The sequence below is a fragment of the Rhinopithecus bieti genome, unplaced genomic scaffold, assembly GCF_001698545.2.
Source record: "Rhinopithecus bieti isolate Rb0 unplaced genomic scaffold, ASM169854v2 scaffold_13207, whole genome shotgun sequence".
In the NCBI taxonomy this organism is placed as follows: Eukaryota; Metazoa; Chordata; class Mammalia; order Primates; family Cercopithecidae; genus Rhinopithecus; species Rhinopithecus bieti.
This window is the reverse complement of record NW_016807866.1, coordinates 2172985-2194989: the sequence shown is the minus strand read 5'-3', so window position 1 is coordinate 2194989 and position 22005 is coordinate 2172985. Positions and strand designations below refer to the sequence as shown.

General features: G+C 44.5%; 1 protein-coding gene across 2 annotated transcripts; it reads left to right on the top strand.

Moving 5' to 3' along the window:
• Positions 1–605: 605 nt before the first annotated feature.
• EPCIP (exosomal polycystin 1 interacting protein) lies at positions 606–21391 on the top strand. Of its 2 annotated transcripts, XM_017883917.1 has the most exons (3): positions 606–757; positions 3554–3634; positions 20441–21391. In XM_017883917.1, the coding sequence occupies exon 3, from the start codon at positions 20505–20507 to the stop codon at positions 21162–21164; it is 660 nt and encodes a 219-aa protein (XP_017739406.1). In that variant the 5' UTR covers positions 606–757; positions 3554–3634; positions 20441–20504; the 3' UTR covers positions 21165–21391. The 2 variants fall into 2 exon arrangements, with proteins under 2 accessions (XP_017739406.1, XP_017739405.1); XM_017883916.1 differs by lacking the exon at positions 3554–3634 and having other exon boundaries at positions 639–757.
• Positions 21392–22005: the final 614 nt, after the last annotated feature.

Here is a 22005-nt window from a genome sequence, read left to right as displayed (position 1 = left end):
GGAAAAGAAATCTGCCTTGATCTTGGTCTTCCCAGCCTACAGAAATAAATGTGTTGTTTATAAGTTACCCAACTAATGGCATTTTGTTGTAGAAGCCCACAAGGACTAAGACATCAGTTAATGTACATAGAATAATTTTTACCTATTTATTGGTTTTGTGGCTTCTCTTTTTTTTTTTAATTAACTTAAAAAAAAAGAGAGAGAGAATAATGTCTATCTTTGGAGTTCAAATGAGTTTTTTTTTTCCTTTGGAACAACTACGATGGGACACTTTTTACAGTAATGCAGGCATTTAACATAAGTAACAATTCATCAGACCAAAAAACATGGAATAAATCATGAAAGTAAAAGTATCAAGGAATCTCCGTACTCTACATTTAATCCATTCAATTTCCTGCTAAAGTAGAATTTCTTCCATTTGTGTCAATCCTTTGGGATCAGCCTGCAGCAACAGTCTCCTCAGTTTCTTCTAGAAACTTCCCAGTTTAGAACCCCAAAAGAGTGGCTAGAAGTCACCAAGGCAGGTTCTCTCCTGCGTGTAGTTAATGAGACTGGTAGGCCAGCCGCTTCCTCCTGGTTGCCATGGAAATGACCAGGCCGCTGGCCCTCTGAAGACGGAAAAGAACAGCAAGTGCAAGACCACGCATTCCACCCTGGCTTGCAGATTAAACCAGCTGTCAAGCCAGGGTGAAGGCTCCGTGGCCAGGCAGAGGTCTGTGGAGTGGAGAGGCAAGGCCTCACGATGGAACTCTGAGATGTAAGTAATTTCTCTGTTCCTCTTTTTTAAAAAGCATGCCTAGTCTGACAGTTTTTAAGAGCTTCAGAATTTCTGCTGCATGGCAGGAACTGTGACGGTTGGAAGAACCATTATCAGGGTCACCTTCTTGTTGCATTTGCATTTCCTGAACATAATGTACATGTATGAGTGGCTTTCACTATGAAACACTATTTTAGGCTTCCAGGCATATGAATTCCTCTTTACTGAGATCCTGCCTTGAAAATGAAAGATTTTCAGTGCATTAAGCAAATAATGAAATGGTCTTCTCATTTAAACCCTAAAAAGATAAACTCACTTAAGGCTAACAGAAAGCTCCTTGAAATCTTGTCTCTATTTTAAAACATCTGGCTAGACTTTTCCATTAGTCTTCAGTGGCAAATAACAATTAAGGAAAAGAGATATCAGATCTGATATCTCTTTTCCTTTTTGTGATCGCAAACAAAGAAAAGTGGGAACTCCCAAAACATCGGCTGATATTGTTTCTTTGCTCTGTTTTAATAGTATTATATTTACTGCCTATTTACACACCAGGCTTTATAGAGTTTGCTGATTAGAAAACAAAGAGAGAAAAGAAAGTAAGTTAAGATGAGCGTTAACATTTGGATTGGATAGTTCGTGTTTTTAAAAAATTGCTCTTTTATTCAAAAGTGAAAAAGCATGATAAATAATGTAGCAAAAGGCAAGATGAGGAGGGGAATGTTTTAACTCAAAATGAGTAGAACATATACAGTCTTGCATATATTTCTTCGTTTAATAAACATATTTCTGGAAAGTTTTTAGCACAAAGTATGTTGGTGTATACTGAGGACAGGAAATGTTTCAAAAACATTGTGCATATTTATTAAAAACCCATCTTTAAAAATACCAAAAAAAAAGATCTCATTTGTTTGAAAATTTCTTTACCAAGCCGATCCTGAGAGTTTTGCTTTTTTTAAATATCAATACAAGTTTTGAAGAGAAAAAAAAAAAGACTTTTCATACTTTTCTGACAGAAAGGGCATTATTTTCTGAAAATAACAGTTTCAATAAAGTATTTATGGAAATGAGTGCTTTTCAAGAGCTGACTTGGATTTCTCAGCTTTCTTTTCCACACTAATATTTTTCACTGCTTAAAGCTGCTACATTATCAGCTTTTAAAATTCAGTGCCCAGTGGCTTGTGTCTGTGTCTGTGGGAGCTAGTAGGTCAATAGGCCCCAGTGGGAAGAACAGGCAGGCCTCACAGTTCTGTGGGCATGGGACCAAGGGGTAGCTGTGCAAAGCTGTGGATGTGAACCCTGGTGATGCAATGAACTGAGTGTCTACCAAGTCACTCAAGGGAAAAGCCTGAAGGATTTGCACTCATTGCCTAATTCACTCTCTCAAGGACTGTGTCAAGTAGAAAGGTACAGTAGCCACATATTCTAGTTAGGACTTCCCAGTGGCTCACTCTCTGAGAATTCTTTGTCCCACATTCCATACCTATGTTAGCAGAAGCAGCACTCTGCTCATATTGTCCTCCATTCTGATTATGAACTTAAGAACAGAGATTTCTTACGGTTCTGGAGACTGGGGATTCCAAGGTCAAGGGGCCTGCATCTGGCAAGGGCATTCTTGCTGTTTCATCCCATGGTGGAAGGTGGAAAGGTAAGAGAGCATGGGCACACACTTAAGAGAGAGAGAGAGGAAGGGGGTCAAATTCATCCTTTCATTTGAAACCTATTCTCATGGTGACCAACCCACTCCTCAATAACAGCATTAATCCATTCATGAGGGCACCACATCATAGCATTTAGCATGAGGGTTCTATACACATATAGGTTAAAGGCCACAGCATCTAGTAATAGAATACAATGCATGGAATCTCCCTTGAATAGACCCAATTCCCTGGGGTGGGAAATAGCACTGTAATTTCCACCACGACTCTTCAGAGTATAGTTGGCTGGGTTCAAATTTTAGCCATTATCAACTAGTTCTGTGACCTTGGACAAGTTATTTAACCTCCCTGTGTATCATTTCCTGATATGAAAATGGGACCATATGCAGTGGCTCATGCTCGTAACACTAGCACTTTGAGAGGCTGAGGTGGGATCAGGAGTTCGAGACCAGCCTGGCCAAAATGGCGAAACCCAGTCTCTACTAAAAATACAAAAATTAGCGGGGTGTGGTGGTACACCACCTATAATGCCAACTACTTGGGAGGTTGAGGAAGGAGAATTGCTTGAATCTGGGATGCAGAGGTTGCAGTGAGCTGAGAGAGTGCCGCTGCACTCCAGCCTAGGTGACAGATCGAGACTCTGTCTCAAAAAAAAAAAAAGGGGGGGGGGGCCATAATATCTACCTGTAGGATTACAGAAAGGATTAAATAACATAAAATTTGTGAAACACTTAGTACCTGGCACAAAAAAACCACTCATTAGATCTTACTATTAGTGAATAAAAATATGGATAGTTCCTGATATCATTCAATTTTCAACATACAACATACATGTATCACATTTTATATTTTAAAGTATATTGCCTCTTCATCAATGACAACTTGCTGTATTTAGCTAGCTTAGCCTTGGGAACATGGGGCTGAGGAATGGTGAGTTATAGATACAATAACATTTCTCATAGGAGTCTGAACTTCCTTGGGGATCAAGAGCTGTGTGTTTGGCGTGTTAAGTTGGAGATGTCCACTAGACATTCAGAAAGAGCTATCAGATACAATGTGGGACGTGTGAACATGATGCAGTCAGGAGGTAGAGACATCTCTCAGTTCACCATCAGCATCTAGGTGGTATTGAACTTCACAGGACAGCATGCAGGCACCAAAAGAGTGGACGCACATACAGAAGACAGCCATGCACTGAGCTGCAGACATGCAACAATAACAGGTAAGAAGATCAGATGCCAGCCAAAAGACTGAGAAGGAGTGGCCATTGGAGGAGACAGAAAACCAGGAGAAGGTGACATCATGGAGGAACAGAAAGCTATTCACTCAAAAAGAAGGGAGGAGGCAACCAAGTCAGATGCTGCTGGGAAGTCAAACAAAATGAGACCAGGAAATTAATCACTGGGTTTAGTATGGGGGTGGTGGGATTCACTGGGAACCTGATGAGAATGGTTGCAATAGAATGATCACAGCAAAAGTCTGGTTTTTGGGAGTGGCTTAAAATCTAACACAACTAGGTACTAGGCTCTGTGTGATAACAGATTGGCTTGCAAAACCTTTTTTTTTTTAATTTATCTTACAATAGACTGATGCTGCACTCTAAGAAAAGCAGGTTTGAGTCAAACAAGAACTGTCACCTATTCCCCCAGCTTAATAATAAAATGTCATGAAAGAGGAGAGATTTGAAGACAGTATGAGAGATGAAGGTGGTTTCTTAATGGATAAGAAACAGAAATCATCCCAAATACAGAGGGCGGCATAAGCAGCATGAGGCGAATGGGGTCCAGATTGGAGAATAAGAAAACACAATGCGGGCAGGCGCGGTGGCTCACGCCTGGAATCCCCACACTTTGGGAGATGGGAAGATCTCTTGAGGCCAGAAGTTGTACATCAGCCTGAGCACTACAGTGAGACCGTGTCTGTACAAAAAATTAAAAACATTAGCCAGTGGTACGCACCCATAGTCCTAGCTATTCAGGAGGCTGAGGTTGGGAGGTTTGCTTGAGCCCAGCAGTTCAAGGTGACAGTGAGCTACTGCACTCCAGCCTGGGTGAGGGAGCAAGACCTTGTCTCCAAAAAGGAAAGAAAGAAAGAGAGAGAGAAAGGAAGAGAGGAAAGAGAGACAGAGAGAGAGGAAGGAAGGAAGGGAGGGAGGGAGGGAGTAAGGAAGGGGAGGGAGAAGGAAGGAAGGAAAGAGAGAAAGAGGGAGGGAAGGAGGGAGGGAGAGAAAGCAGAAAGAAAGAAAGGCCGGGCGCGGTGGCTCACGCCTGTAATCCCAGCACTTTGGGAGGCCGAGGCAGGGGGACCACAAGGTCAGGAGATGGAGACCATCCTGGCTAACACGGTGAAACCCCGTCTCTACTAAAAATACAAAAAATTAGCCGGGCATGGTGGTGGGTGCCTGTAGTCCCAGCTACTCACGAGGCTGAGGCAGTAGAATGGCGTGAACCTGGGAGGCAGAACTTCCAGTGAGCTTGCAATTGATCACACCACTGCACTCCAGCCTGGGCGACAGAGCGAGACTCTGTCAAAAAAGAAAGAAAGAGAGAGAGAGAGAGAGGGAGGGAGGGAGGAAGGAAGGAAGGAAGGAAGGAAGGAAGGAAGGAAGGAAGGAAGGAAAGAAAGAACAATGAAAGCGCAGTGAGACATCACACACACACATACACACACACACACGCACTCCTCGAGGCTCGTCCCCACAACATGCCTTGGTGTCTCTGCTTTCCCAGTTTTGATCCACTTCCCATAAAAAGATTACTTCGCATTTGCATCTCCGAAATGCCTGGTCTCTGGGTCATTAAAAAAAGAAAAGAAAAGAAAAGAATCTCTGTGGCCAGGAGGTCTGAATAATTCATTTGGAGTTGTGCCTAGACACTATTTCATGGGCACTCAGTTTAGCCCAAGTCGTGATGCCAGATTATCTACTGGAGCTCTGCTGCTGTCACAAAACTAATCTTCAAAGAGTAATCAATGAGATTCAGGATTCACTCTTTTTAAATAAAATTCTTATTTTGCAATAGTTTTAGGTTTACAGAAAAATCATGAAGATAATGGAGAGCTCTCATATAGAGTTAACATCTTACATTAGCATGGTACATTTGTCACAATTAATGAACCAGTATTGACACACTATTATTATAAAATAAAGTCCAAACATTATTCAGATGTCCTTAGATTTTGCCCATTGTCCTTTTTCTTGTCCCAGGATTCCATCCAGGATCCCACATTACCTTTAGTCATCATTCCCAGGAGGCATTTTAAAACTCTGAAAAATCTTTCAAGACGGAAACAAGTTTTAAATGTTCATTGGTTCCAATAATTGTAACCAAAACCAGCAAAGGAAATTGTAATTATTTTTATCCAAACTCGAACGGTCGGAACTATAGCTTGAACACAGTTGAAAGGAAAAAAAGCCCAAGGCTTACATCTTAAGGAAATAGTGCAGGTACTTTATAGGAATAGAAGAAGGCACAACTGTAAGTGGAAGATCTGAATTCTCTTTTATTGTTCTGGAAGCAGGTAATTAAAATAGTAAAGGTCTGCCAGCCTTTTTTTTTTTTTTTTTTTTTTTTTTTTTTTTTTTTTTTCTCATCTCCTAGCAAAGGGATTAGTGTCTGACTCATTTTCCTTGGCAACCTCACACTCACATAATACTGGCCCAGTAATTTAAGCAAAGCTCTCCCTGAGTTAGCTTTACAAGATTGGACTCTGAAAGGTTAGGTCGTGGGGGAGTTTTGCAGCAAGGGCTGTTGTAATCGCTCAACCAAGAGCAATTAGGGGAATGGCTTTGTGATGCTCACAAATATCTGTGAGACCAAAATATACTAACCGTACTGATGTTTTCCTTCGCCCCTCGGAGGGTGTGTGGCACAAGATGGAAGGGCAGTGATTAGAGGCCTGACTTGGGACTCACAGTCTCCATTCCAGCCAAGTGTATTTTACCCTTCATCCTCATCAGACTCAAGGGAAGTTGTAAGGCAACCGGGAACCTAGACTAGGCCTTTTGGTAAAGTCACAGGAGGTTGGAGGTGCCTCCTGGGATTTTGCCAGATGTCGTTCAGTGGCTTTCAAGGATGATGCACAGCTAGGCCATAGGAGAGTAAGCTCAAATTCCCACCCTGTCACCCATACACAGAAACTCATTCTGGTTTCTCTGCCATGGCTAGGCCATATAATGAAAGTCGCTGAAGAAGAACATGAATGTTGCTTGCTGACTTGGTAACACTCGACAATCCTAGGAGGTAAAAGGCAAAAGAGGGGCTGGGCAAGGTGGCTGACGCCTGTAATCCCAACACTTTGGGAGGCTGAGGCAGGTGGATCACCTGAGGTCAGGAGTTTGAGACCAGCCTGACTAACATGGAGGAACTCCGTCTCTACTAAAAATTAGCCCAGTGTGGTGGCACATGCCTGTAATCCCAGCTACTCAGGAGGCTGAGGCGGGAGAATCGCTTGAACCCAGGAGGCGGAGGTTGTGGTGAGCCAAGATCAAGCCATTGCCCTCCAGCCTGGGCAAGAAGAGCAAAACTCCGTTGCTCCCACCAAAAAAAAAGAAAAAAGAAAAAAAGAAAAAACGCGTAAGAGGGAATCAAGGACCAATAACATGCCTCATTGGCTTGGCCGACGTAGAGACTCATTTGGATAATATAAACAGTCATGGTGTGCCCCTGTGTGCCCAGCCCTGTGCTAAGGTCTGGGGAAACTGCGATCAGCAAGAAGGCATCAGAAACCTGGCCCCTGATATGGTTTGGCTGTGCCCCCACCCAACTTTCATCGTGAACTGTAGCTCTCATCATTCCCTCGTGTTGTGGGGTGACCTAGTGGGAGATTATTGAATCATGGGGGTGGTTTCCCCAATACCGTTCTTGTGATAGTGAATTCGTCTTGCGAGATCTGATGGTTTGATAAGGGGAAACCCCTTTCACTTGGCTCTCACTTTTCTTTTGTTTGCCACCATGTGAGACATGACTCACTTTCCACCATGATTGTGAGGCCTCCCCAGCCATGTGGGACTGTGAGTTCATTAAACCTCTTTCTTTTGTAAATTACCCAGGCTTGGGTAATTTTTAATTGCTGCTTTATCAGCAGCACGAAAACGGACTATAAAACCCCACAGTAAACCAACAAGGAAGCCCCGTATCCAGGCAGCAAATTAGTGGGTGAAATTAACACCCAGGTGAGCTCAGTGCTTTCCAAATAAAATATCTGCTCTTCAGTCAGTTCTTACTCAGCTCCTAAGCTCCTGAGCACTTAGTCTATTTCTATGATTCAATCAATTTAATATCAAACCAGTAATCCAGCTGATACCTGAAGAGCTCCTGGCTTCACCAGGCACAGATGAAGTGAATACGAATAGCTTGTATTCTGCTGGTTCATGCTCCCACCTACCTGATACAGGTCCTTGCCTCCTCCCACCACTATGTCTACAAAATAGAATTTTCTCCAGGTGCTTCTTTGAGTCCCCAGGGGTCTTGCCTATGCTCACAATGGTCCTTTCATCTGCTCCTGTCCCCAGCCCCCACTGGATGCTGACCGTCCATTGCCTTGGCCAAGAGGCTTCCTGTTGCTTGATGACCAGGGAGCAACATCCAGGGGTGGCCCCAGTCTGTTCTCGAGAAAGGGTCAAATGGTGCCACCTGTCCCTCATTCCTCACTGTGCTACAGCTGAGCTGTACTCAGTACAGAAGTGGAGAAAATGCTTCTATCCATCACTCAATGTCGCCCTTTCTTGCCTGGACAGGGGGCCACTTGTACCTCACATCTCAGAATTCTCAAAAGCACTTCTTGCAGCCTTTGCTTGCTACCTGACCAGACTCAGCCTCAGGCATATGTTTGGGCTGTAAAGACACAAATGCTACTGTCCCATCCCTCTGTTCTTCCCTGCCCTGGGCCCTCCCATATCCTCTTTGCTCTTCTTTCTTCTTCAACAATTCCATGTATGCAATTAACCACCTGAAGATGGTTCCTCCTCAACTCATAAGACATATCCAGATGTATCCATTTGGGCTTGGCAGGACCCAACATGGTGTGACTATTCTATGGGAGCATTGAGTTTGGTATTTCAGGAGAATAGTTAGCCTGAGAGCTTATGATCTAGGCTAACGAGAGGAATAAACCACATAATGTAATTAGCAAACACTGCAGGGCTGTGAATACAGAAAGGCTGGTTTGGTCCACAAGGGTGGTTTGATGTGGTGGTTTGGTTTCCTCATCATCTCTGTATTCATTTCCTATTGCTGCTATAACAAATTTCTACAAATTGGCCAGGCACAATGGCTTACACCTGTAATCCCAGCACTTTTGGAGACCAAGGCAGGCAGATCACTTGAGGTCAGGAGTTTGAGACCAGCCTGGCCAACATGGTAAAACCCAATCTCTACTAAAAATACAAAATTTAGGCTGGTGGTGGCACACACCTGTAATCCCAGCTATTCAGGAGGCTGAGGCAGGAGAATCGCTTGAACATGGGATGCAAAGATTGCAGTGAGCCAAGATCATGGCATTGCACTCCACACTCCAGCCTGGGTGACAGAGCGAGACTCCGTCTCAAAAAAAAGAAAAAAAATCTACAAATTTAGTGGCTTAAAACAACATATCTATATTCTTTTACACTTCTGGAGGTCAGAAGTTCAAAACCAGTCTGACCAGGCTATTGTTAGGGTGTAAGTAGGCCTGGTTCTTTCTGGAGACTCCAAGGGAAAATCTGTTGTTGCCTCTTTCAGCTCCTAGAGGCTGCTGGCATTCCTTGGCTTGTAGCCATATCACTCCAATCTCTGCTTCAATTGTCATATTGCCTTCTTCTTATACAGACCCTGTTGATTACATTGGGCCCACCCAGATAATCCAGGATCAACTCCTTATCTCAAGTTTCTTAATTTAATCATGTCTGTAGAGGACTTATGGCCATGTAAGGTAAAGCATTCACAGGGCCCAGGGATTAGGACACAGGCACCTTTAGGGACTATTATTTGACCTACTGTAATATCCATTAGGCACAGTAGGAGATCAGAAATAAAGCGTTTTGATCACAGCCCACATTCCTGCTGTTCCTTCAAACATTTTACACACATTTAAATTAGTAGAAATGGGAATTGGATAATTAATTTCTATTTTCCAGACTAGCTCACTAATAATTTCAGGACCTCACAGTCCTCAGCATTTACAGGAGGACATTTGTAAATCTGATTTGATTAGTTACAGGAAAAATCATGCAAAGAGACATTTTTGTTTTATGCTGTGCTTGTTCTCTCTCTAGCCAAATGTTTGATACAAGGAATGCATTAAATGAACCAGTTACTTTAGATTTCTTTGGGGTGGCTTTTGGGATGTCCTCACAGAGCATGGTAATACATTTGTTATCACTATGACTCCGATATTACAAAATATCATTGTCTATGAATAATACTATGTATATTGTAGTATACCTATGAGTACTTATTAGTACCACAATATACATAATACTATAGAACTATTCAGACTGGGGGCGGTGGCTCACGCCTATAATCCTAGCAACTTGGGAGGCCAAGGCAGGAGAATCACTTGAGCCTGGGAGTTTAAGACCAGCCTGGACGACATAGTGAGACCCCATCTCTAAACACAATAAATACATAATATAGTACTATTCATATATATATATAATCACATGCATCTACTTTGCTTTTGTAACCTGTGTGGTTGGATTATTATCCTGTGCCATGTCAAGAGAAATAAGACTCAGACAGGTTCTCTGACTGATCCAACTATATACTAGTGAGTTCAACATGAACAGTCACAAAAATATTTTAAAGTGTGTCCTCTCAAAACCCAAATTGCATACTTGAAGCTAATTTTGCCTGCATAATTCCAACTTATGGAGACATGAATTTACTTCATCTTTTTCTAGATGAGCAAATATATCAGATGATAGCATATAGTTTAGATCCTACTATAGAAACCAAATGAGATTCTGATCACATCAGAATTACTGGGAACTCATTTCCTGCCCCTCACAATGAACTGCGTAAACCACAATGAAAGGGAAATGATCTTCACCCACAGAGACTTCACAGAACGGTGACTTCAGCATTAGATCCTTGTAAGGGCCTGTGAAAACTCAGTGGCTCATACCAAGGATAAGGATGTGCTGTCGTGGAATGTGAAGAAGAAATAAAAGACAACACGTACCACAGTAAGAAAACATTGGGGAGGGACCCAAATTAGCTTTCAACTTCATAAGCTTTGAAATATTAAACAACAAAGATATAATTCCGTTTTCAAATATCATCTTACATAGTGTTTATCTCTAACCTGCCTCCTACAGTGCATTTGTGGAACAAAGCCAAAGAAAAGAAAAATGCTAAAATCCCTTTTTTCAAGAGCATTTCAAGGTCCTACATCTAAAGCCCTCACACAGTGCCTATGTGGGCATCTCATCCACATAACAGAATAGCCAACACCCCTCCTTGACCTAAATGGGAAGAGGGGTTGCACAACCCTGGACAAGTGGGCACTGGACCTGAGAACAGGTGACCACTTGTTTCTGGAGCCCTAGCGTGGAGTCTCCACCCCACACTCCTCCCATACTTTCTATTTGATCCTTGCTATCTCTCTAATTAGGAACAAGGTAGCCATAAGGCTTACAGTGTAAATACCCTTGGGAAAGAATGTGTTGGTTTAAATTCCGATTGAGGCCTAACCAACTGGTATCAGATCCCAATCTGTGAGCGGGTTTTTAGCACTGGCTCCTGGAAAGAATGGATGATCAAGGAATTAAGAGGAAGGCACATCAAGGGGAACTGGGGATTGGAGAGCTACTCCACCTACTCCATAGCTTGCCATAACTAACCCTCACTAGCAGCTAGGCTTGCTGTCAGTCTGATGAAGCCACCCAGAGGCTGCTAATTCTGAGAAAATGAGCTATGTTTTTCTCGCGGCTGTCCGGGCTCACAGTGGATGTCTCAGGGAGTGGCGTTCCCAGGCAAACTGTGTTGGGATGCTAAGAATGAGACGACGATGGGAGGCTGAGGCAGGAGAATTGCTTGAACCCAGGAGTGGGAGGTTGCAGTGAGCCAAGATCGTGCCACTGCACTCCAGCCTGGGAGACAGAGCGAGATGAATGCTTTTCTGTGCTGCCCACTGGGTTCTCCTGCTCCCTGTACCACTGGTTCCCTCCCAGGAGTTCTAGCAGGTGTCCTGACTGCATGGTCATAGGAGGAAGACAGCCTCATCCTCATCCCCACCTTCTCAATCCTACATTCTTGATCCTCTCCATCCCCTTGAGGATTCCAGATATTGAAATAGATTTATCCAAAGAGCCTGGAGTTAGAAAGAGTCAACAATTGGATAGATGGAAATCATTGAAGAAAATACAAAAGAAAAATATTTTGAACTCACTGTCCTGACTCTAGTGTCTTCTCCCCAGATTTGATCTTTCCCTGGCAGCCTAGGTTACCTTCCTTAAACAAGATCTGAGCAGATGTCTCCTGCTTCAGACCTTTACCATCTCATTTTTTGTCTCTTGCAGGAGCCTCCAGAGAGGGAGTTTACATCACAGGAGGTTTGCAAGCCAAGCTAATGGGGTAGAGCTGAAAATATTCAAACTTTCATTTTGTTTATTTTCATCTCAAATTTTAAAATGTTATTGTTTGCATATTGTTGATAATACAGATGATATGTAAGCATGGTAATATGTGAATAGCCTATATTAATTAATTCCTAAATTAACAGATACATCTATTGGGGAGAGTTTTAAAATTATTTATTGATGGGATGATGATCAGAAGAGTTTGGAGACCAAGTAACTGCCAGCATAAAGTCCAAACCCCTTAGCTTGATCAGCAAAGTCCTGTCTAACCCTGTCCTCCTGCCTGCCTCCCCAGCCTCATGGACCCCCAGATGTCTTATACCTGCTCTAAACATACTAAGGACTTTAGTCATTCTGACATTTGTGCCAATGACTCTTGCATCTGCACTACCTCACCTTTCCTAACCCGAACCTCTTCTCCACCTGGCCCAAAGAGCACATCCTTTGGGAGTCTTTCCATTTCTTCCTTACCACCACTCCATCTGCATCTTTTTTTTTTTTTTTTTTTTTTCTTTTGAGATGAGTTTCACTCTTGTTGCCCAGGCTGGAGTGCAATGGCGCAATCTCGGCTCACTGCAACCTCTGCCTCCCAGGTTCAAGCGAGTCTGCTGCCTCAGCTTCCTGAGTAGCTGGGATTACAGGTGTCCACAACCACGCCCAGCTAATTTTTTGTATTTTTAGTAGAGACAGGGTTTTACCATGTTGGCTAAACTCATCTCAAACTCCTGACCTCAGATGATCTGCCCACTTTGGCTTCCCAAAGTGCTGGGATTACAGGCGTCAGCCACTGTGCCTGGCCTCCATCTGCATCTTTAAGAACTACCAATCACGTTGTCTCATAATTAGTTGCCCAGTTGTTTGTTCCCAGAGTACATTCCAAGTTCTCTGGGCAAACTTCAAGCCCCTTGAGGGCATGGATGATATCTTCTTCATTTTTGCCTCCCCATGACTTAGGCCATTTGCCTGGCATCCAATAAATGTCCTCTAAATGTTGATTTTTCATTTTCTTTTCAGAAAAGAGGATGTAAAAATCATAAGTTGCAAAGCAATATTAGCACCTGTTGTATTGTACCCAGTTAACAGGGTAGGCTAGCTGCTTTGACAAACTTCAAGACATCAGTGGCTTAGAGCAATTGAGATCTGCTCCTCCCTTACATCACAGACTAATGCCATTAAGGGGGTAGAGGGGTGTGCTGTCTTCCACACAATCATTCAGGGATTCAACCTTTTGTCTATAGTTCTGCCATCTTCTAGGGCTGTCGGTTCCTTTGTGGAATCTTCTACCATATTCCATAGGCCAGAACTCAATCACATGGCACCACTTCACTACCAGAAGCTCAGAAATAAAGTCCAATGATGTGCCAAGGAAGAAGAGGCGAAAATGGCATTCACAGGGACTAGAAGTCTCTGACATAACTAGGTTGTAAGACACAATAAGTAGCTTGATGCAGCCATGACAAAAACTCGGGGGATGTCTATGCATCCAAATTTTCAGTCAAGATGCTAAAACTGTGCATGACTTTTTTTTTGAGGCCGAGTCTTGCTCTGGAGTGCAATGGCGCAATCTCGGCTCAAAGCAACCTCTGCCTCCCGGGTTCAAGTGATTCTCCTGCCTCAGCCTCCTGAGTAGCTGGGATTAAAAGCACATGCCACCACGTCCAGCTAATTTTTGTATTTTTAGTAGAGATGGGGGCTTCACCATGTCGGTCAGGCTGGTCTTGAACTCCTGACCTCGTGATCCACCTGCCTCGGCCTCCCAAAGTGCTGGGATTACAGGTGTGAGCCACTGCACCCAGCCTATGTGCATGATTGTTAAATATTTGGGACTTAAAATCACCGGACAGTTTTAAAAACCAGAGCTACTATCAGAATCAGTTTGACTATTATTTTTGTATTGCAGCTGAAGAAATCTCAAGAACAATACTAGCAACTAGCTGCATAAAGGCAGAGGGCTCTGAATTGAGGAGATACAGACATCAGTTACTTGAAAACAAATTCCACACAGATTCCTTCTCAATCTAGGATTACACCCAACATTTAGATAATGTTTATACTTGGCTTCAAAAGGAATGTTTCAAACTTGACTAGTTCTGTTTATAAGAAGATATTACTAGTAAGGAGATATTATGTCAGTGGGAGGATAGCATTTGGAGCATTTGCCCAAAACAGATCTGAAATGTCATAAATAATGATGTTCTGAGCGCTATAGTCCTAACACAAAAGACAAATAACTAATTGTGGAAAAATCAAGTGACATTCTCCAAATTCTTATAGCAATTAAAATCAAAAGCAATTTAAAAACGTAATTTGGAAGTGAGTTTAATTTGAAATCAAAAGTGGTTTTTATTTTATTTTATTATCTGAGATAGAGTCTCACCCTGTAGCCCAGGCTGGAGTGCAGTGGTGCAATCTCAGTTCACAGCAACCTCCACCTCCTCGGTTCAAGCGATTCTCATGCCTCAGCCTCCTGAGTAGCTGGGATTATAGGTGTGCACCACCACACCCAACTAATTTTTGTATTTTTAGTAGAGACAGGGTTTCCCCATATTGGCCAGGCCAGTCTTGAACTCCTGACCTCAAATGATCTGTCTCCCTCAGCCTACCAAAGTGCCAGGATGACAGGTGTGAACCACCACGCCTGGCGGTGATTTTTATTTTTAAAGTGGAAATGCAATTAGGGGAAAGACTCAAGAGAAGAAACTGTGAAAGGCTCAAAACTCAGAAGCTGAGGAGATGCCCTGGCAAGAAGCAGTCTCAAGTATAGATCTGAGTTATGGCTCTGGGGTTAAAATCAGAAGAAAGCCAGGGCCCGGGCACCCCAAGGAACACACTGTGAAGCCAGGAATTGGAGAGGTAAGCAGGGCTATCACTCACAAATGCAGTCCCCAACGTCTGTCCCTGCAAAAATCCTTGAAGATTCTTGGGAGGTAAAAACGAGGGGCCTTCCAGTAAAGGAGCCAATTTGAAATTCTGAATATATCCCACAAAGTCAGACATGTATCTGCACTCTTAAGAGTTCATTTTATCTAAGTGGTGCTTTGGTGTTTGCTGAGACTGAGAGGAATAGAGTTGCAATGCTCACCCACGCCCATCCCACGGGTCTTGTGGGCACCCACTTTTCTGACTGCCCACCTGGCCCTTTTCTAACAGTGCCTCCTGATTTCCCTTTGCAGAGCCATCCTTCTACCCTCTCAGTCCACTGTTCGCAGTGTGGCTGATCCCATTCTTTGGGTCCTGAGCTGAGCGTACGACTCAGGAGACCCGTGTATTTTTGCCTCCTAATATTTATTTATTTACTTATTTGGTTATTTATTTTATTATTATTATTATTTGGTTGCAGAGTCTCACTCTGTCACCCAGGCTGGAGTGCAGTGGCACAATTTCTGCTCACTGCAACCTCTGCCTCCCAGGTTCAAGCGATTCTCCTGCCTCAGCCTCCCTGTTGCTGGGATTACAGGCACGTGCCACCCAGCCCGGCTAATTTTTGTATTTTTGGTAGAGACAGGGTTTCGCCATGTTGGCCAGGCTGGTCTCGAACTCCTGAGCTCAAGCGATCTGCCTGTCTTGGTCTTCCAAATTGCTAGGATTACAGGCCTGAGCCACTGCACCCAGCCATGTTTATTTATTTATTAGAGAGGCGGTCTTGTTCTGTCATCTAGGCTGGAGTGTGTAGTGATACAATCATAACTCACTGCAGCCTCAAATGGCCTAAGATTTCAAAGCCCAGTGAAATCACAGCTCACGAGGGGTACTTGAGGGAAACTAGGGGAGGAAGGTTTGAGACACAGTCTCCAGCAGAATCGGCTGTCATGAACCCGTGGAGTAAGAACTGGGGTTAGGTCGTGAGAAGAACAGGTGCCTTTTCATATCATCCCTCCCTCTGTCAGTCACCCTAGGCAAGAAGCCATCCAGAGAGACGCCAAGGCCAGGGATTGAGTGTGCTCGCACACCTTGCCCTGAACCTGCACTTGTGTCCCTATTTCTGCCTGTGCTGCCATAACAGATACCACAACAGGGTGGCTTAAACAACACTGAATTCTCAGACTCAAGTGATCTTTGTGCTTCAGCCTCCCGAGTAGCTGGGACTATAGGTGCGCACCATCATGTCCAACTAATTTATTTTATTTGTAGAGATTATGTCTCATGATGTTGGCTGGGCTGGTCTTGAACTCCTGGCTTCCCACAATGCTCCTACCTTGACCTCCCAAAGTGCTGGGGTTACAGGTATGAGCCACCGCACCCAGCAGCCTGGTGCTATTTAAAAAGAGTTTTTTGGGTTTTTTGTCTGTTTGTTTGTTTTCTTGAGAGGTTGCTCAGCTGATAGAAAGTAAACCTGGATCTACTAGTGACCATCTTGTCCCCAGAAGGAGTGATCTTGTCTGGGAATAAAGCCCACAAATGAGAAAGAATAACTGAAAGATGGAAAGACATTTCTGAAATCGTTTTTTGAGTAGCTGGATCAAGCCATGCCTGAAATCCTTCCTTAATTTTTCAAATAAGTGGGCAGTTTTTTTTTTTTTTTTTTTACTCAAGTCAGTCTTAATTGGATTTGTATAGCTAGCAGTTAAAAGAGTTTGAGGCCGGGCACGGTGGCTCAAGCCTGTAATCCCAGCACTTTGGGAGGCCGAGACGGGCAGATCACGAGGTCAGAAGATCGAGACCATCCTGGATAACACGGTGAAACCCTATCTCTACTAAAAAAATATGAAAAACTAGCTGGGCGAGATGGCAGGCACCTGTAGTCCCAGCTACTCGGGAGGCTGAGGCAGGAGAATGACATAAACCCAGGAGGTGGAGATTGCAGTGAGCTGAGATCCGGCCACTGCACTCCAGCCTGGGCGACAGAGCAAGACTCTGTCTCAAAAAAAAAAAAAAAAAAGAGTTTGAGTACACTGTCATTTGGTAAACTATGTTTTTTCATTCATTCAATGAAATTTGTTGAGTCTTTGCTATGTGCTAGGCACTGTGTGGGAAAATGAGAATATAAAGCCCCAAAACTGTTCTCTCAAGGTGTTTACCCCAGTGAAAGAGAACTTTGAACGGTACAGCCAAGTACAGTGGCTCATGCCTGTAATCCCAGCACTTTGGGAGGCCGAGCCAGGCGGATCACCCTGAGGTCAGGAGTTCAAGACCAGCCTGTCCAACATGGCAAAACCCCATTTTTACTATAAATACAAAAATTAGTCGGGCATGGTGGTACGTGCCTGTAATCTCAGCTACTTAGGAGACTGAGACAAGACAATTGCTGGAACCCAGGAGGCAGAGCTTGCAGTCAGCTGAGACTGTACCACTGAACTCCAGCCTGGGCAACAGATCAAGACTCCATCTCAAAAAAGACAAAAGAAACTCACGGTAGACCGAAGGAGGAAAATATCCAACTGGCATCTCTGTGGCGGCCGCCATAAACGGGTTACCGGGGTATTTGCCCCACTCGGTGCCCTCTTAGTGAGCCTTCCCCCCGGGCATGTGTTCTTGTTCTGGCATTGGGACTTCCTGATATCCAGGAGGCAAGGACCATCCTGAGGTCCAGCCAGGGCCTTACTGTTGGGAAGTTGCTCACAAATTCTTTTGGGAACTTCTTGTCCCACACGTTCCAGCAAACCAATATCCTTTTCCCTTCTGATCTCTTTTCCTCCTCCATGGCTGCCCCTGAACAGGATCAGCACTGGAAAGAGGGAGGCAGGCACTTTTCTCAGTAAGTTTGGGCTGGTGAATAGACCTCTCCCCTCTCTTTCCTTTTAAGGCTAGGGTCAGGGTGGACCAATGGTATTGACGGCATTCCTGGTTCTGGGATGACAGGGTTACTGGGACACGAAGTCCCAGAGGCCTCCAGTGGAATCTGGGACAGCTGATTGTCTAAAATTATCTTGTAATTAATAAATTATTCACCGTTCCTCAGGACCTCGGGATGGTCCCTGCCTCCTGGACATCAGGAAGCCCAAAGACCAGAACAAGAACACATGCTCACTAAGCGGGGTAGACACACCCACATTCTAACACTGCTTAAGACTGTTAAGCCTCTTGTTCAGGGAGAACTCTTGGTCTCCACGTTTCTCAAAGCTCTTTCTTTCATGACAAAATGTACCTATTAATAAATCCTTTAAGAAAATCCTGTGCCAACTTCAAAATAGACACAAAGCTCTATAAAGCGCCTTATCCAGTCCCCCACGTCGAATCTCTCTCTCTCTCTCTCTCTCTCTCTGCTGTGTTCTCATAGCAGCCTGTATGTTCAGTACAGCGCTTCTCAGTTCAGCCTTATTTGTCTTTTTCCTTTGAGGATAAATCCTGGAGGATAGGATCCAGGTCTTTTGTATCGTTGTTTCTTCTGCTTGGCCTAAGCCAGGGCCTGGCACACGGCCTAGGCTGGGTCCTGCCCAACTCCTGCATTTGCCCCCTCCTCCCACCTCTTCCCCACTGCTACAGCCTCTCTGTCCTCATATGCAGGACTGGCCTGGCTTTGGGCTCTGATGCCCAGTTCATTGGAAGCAGAAGGAATTTTGTTAGGACATAAGTTCTATGAGGACTGGGCCCTGGGTTGTCTTGTTCTGAGTTGTAACCTCATGACTAGCAGAGGGCGTGCCACCTAGTAATCTTCCAATAAGCATTAGTTGAAGGAAGGAAGGGCCGGGCGCGGTGGCTCAAGGCTGTAATCCCAGCACTTTGGGAGGCCGAGACGGGCGGATCACGAGGTCAGGAGATCGAGACCATCCTGGCTAACACGGTGAAACCCCGTCTCTACTAAAAAAAAAAAAAAAAAACTAGCCGGGCGTGGTGACGGGCGCCTGTAGTCCCAGCTACTCGGGAGGCTGAGGCAGGAGAATAGCGGGAACCCGGGAGGTGGAGCTTGCAGTGAGCTGAGATCCGGCCACTGCACTCCAGCCTGGGCGACAGAGCGAGACTCTGTCTCAAGAAAAAAAAAAAAAAAAAGAAGGAGGGAAGGAGGGAAGGAGGGAAGGAGGGAAGGAGGGAAGGAGGGAAGGAAGGAAGGAAGGAAGGAAGGAAGGAAGGAAGGAAGGAAGGGATAAATGCATGAATACAGTCAGAATTGCTATGAATCAATGTCTTACCCTCTGTTCAAGTTTACGCAGCAGAGCTTACTTCTATCCTCCTGGCATTCCACCCATGGGGTTATGGCTTGTGCCTCCTGCCTGTCTACCTGATCCCTGACATTTTTAGCTTTGATTCCTTTGGATTTCTAATTGCCCTGTGGCCTCGTCTAACACCCTGATTGCTGCTTGTCTGCCTAGCCTCTTCCCTGCTGTCACCATACTCTTTGGACACATGTTGAGATCCTCAGACAGACCCTCCCATCTGTTGCTCCCTGGCCCTTAGTGTAGTGGCCCTGCCAGTAGCTCTGGGCCCTCCTACTCAGAGGTCTCATGCCCAGTATCCCACCACACCCAGGAACTCAGCAAATGGAGATGGACTGAATTGTATTGTTTGATTTCTCTCTTCAGTCATTGGGGGAATGCAACTACTTTTGCCAAACTGAAATGTGGTACGCTCTGCCATGATGCTCATCTCATTCCAATCACACCACAAAGGAGGACCCTGCATCTGTCATATGCCAGACACTGTGGGGCTTTTCCCCCAAAACTGGACATTAGTGTTGCTCTTTAAATTACCCATGCATCCCTACCTTATTTAGATTTTTTAGAAGTTCCTATATATGGTTTTGTTTTGGAGCCCTGCAATAAATTGACAAGATCAGTTCATAAATTTCTTCTGGCATAAGAGTAGCTAAATCAAAATAATTGTGATTAATCAGTGGGTGATTAGCCTTTTCGTTGTCTATTACCACAGTTACTTAGGTACATTAGGTACATTAGGTAGGAGGCCCTGAAAAGGATGAATGGACCTACAAACAGATTAATATGGTGAGGATGGAAGGCATGTTTATCTACTTAGAAATTAAAGCTTACCATTAACTAAATGCTCCATTGGTATTCATGCTATGTTGTGTAATAGATAGTGCTTGGATAGCTGAATCCAACAAAGAAGTGTTTGTCTCCTGAATTCCAGGAAGTCAGATATTCAGGGGGAGGAAAGCATGTGCATGTTCAGGTGTTTGTGGGCACTTGATACTAGTAATTGGATGTGTGGAGAATGTGCTCTCTCAACTCCAAATCCCTGCCCATAGATAGGATGCGGTAGGTCTCCTCTCTGGCATCCGCTCTGGCATTTCTCTGGCTGTGTTGTTGACATGCTGGTCTCACTGTCAGCCGACATCACTGGGAGTTTTACACCTCAGATGAGCAGAGCTCAAAGGTTTGGCTGCTGTCTCTGGATAAGGTGCTGAGAAAAGAGCTTTCCCAGTGTCTGGGCTGCAAGTATTGCCTGCGGCTCAAGAAACAGTTACTAGAACAGTGAGAAAGAAATGTTTACAACTTGTTTTTTTCTGGGGTTCCTTTTCCATAAACTGTGTATTTCAAATGAAAGGTTGTGATAAAGCTGCCTGTTTTCTTTCAGGTGAGTTCCCACAAATTGGTTCACAAAGGTGGGGGATAAACACGCTGGCCCACGCTGGGCAAGCATGGCACCACCTCGCAGGCACTGTCTCCTTCTGATCAGCGCTCTGGGCGTCTTTGCACTTAACTGCTTCACCAAAGGTCAGAAGAACAGCACGCTCATCTTCACAAAGGAAAACACCATTCGGAACTGCAGCTGTTCTGCGAACATCCGGGATTGTGACTACAGTTTGGCCAACCTGATGTGCAGCTGTAAAACCGTCCTGCCCCTTGCGGTGGGGCGAACCAGCTACAATAGCCATCTGACCATCTGGTTCACGGACACATCTGTGCTGGGCCGCCTGCTGAACTTCACGCTGGTCCAAGACCTGAAGCTTTCCCTGTGCAGCGCCAACACTCTCCCCACTGAATACCTGGCTATCTGTGGTCTGCAGAGGCTGCGCATCAACATGGAGGCCAAGCATCCCTTCCCAGAGCAGAGCCTACTCATCCATAGGGCTGGGGACAGTGACTCCAGAGAGAAGCCCATGTGGTTACACAAAGGCTGGCAGCCATGTATGTATATCTCATTCTTAGATATGGCTCTTTTCAACAGGGACTCATCCTTAAAATCATATAGTATTGAAAACGTTACCAGCATTGCCAACAACTTTCCTGACTTTTCTTATTTTAAAACCTTTCCAATGCCAAGCCACAAAAGCTATGTTGTCACATTTATTTACTAACATAATAACTGCGTCCAGCTGCCTGGAACTTTGGCAAACGATGGATAATTTGCAGAAGGAATCTGGAAATAAGGCCATGAGACAAGTATCCCTACCCACAACTGTGCCTCTCTCTGCAGGCTCCATTTGCAACACAGCCACACATACCAATAACCAGCTCTCTGTTCTGCTCTGTGCCCAACTGCCAGAGCACTTTTGAAAAACAAAAGAAAAAGAAACCCGAAAACCAACTTGATTCCATCCAGGGACATGTCTTGGGAGGCAGCTAGGCTTGGTCTCTGTAACTAGGAGCCTGTGGGGAAACATCCAGTCAGAAATGGAGCAAACAATACACCCTAGAGACTGGTTAGTGGAGCTCCTCCCAGGAGGGGACCCCCAAGAAACATATCTTCTTTCAAAATACTGCCTTACTTTGTTTCTGTTTCATTTTGTGAAATTGCTTGGAATTCCTCGAAGTAGAGAATAATTGATTTCACAGGTCTTGGGACTGTGAGTTTTATAAAATGGCCAGGCGCAGTGACCCACACCTGTAATCCCAGCACTTTGGGAGGCCCAGGCAGGCGGATCACCTGAGGTCAGGAGTTTGAGACCAGCCTGGCCAACATGGAGAAACCCTGTCTCTACCAAAACTACAAAATAAGCCAGGCGTGGTGGCGCATGCCTGTAATCCCAGCTACTCCGGAGGCTGAGGCAGGAGAATCACTTGGACCTGGGAGACGGAGGTTGCATTGAGCCAAGATCGCACCATTGCACTCCAGCCTGGGCAACAAGAGCGAAACTCTATCTAAAAAAAAAAAAAAAAAAAATCCACTGCAATTATGATACAAATGTCTAAACCTGG

Excerpts from the sequence above, each read along its gene's own strand:
- EPCIP (XM_017883917.1), top strand. The coding sequence starts at position 20,505 with ATGGCACCACCTCGCAGGCACTGTCTCCTTCTGATCAGCGCTCTGGGC.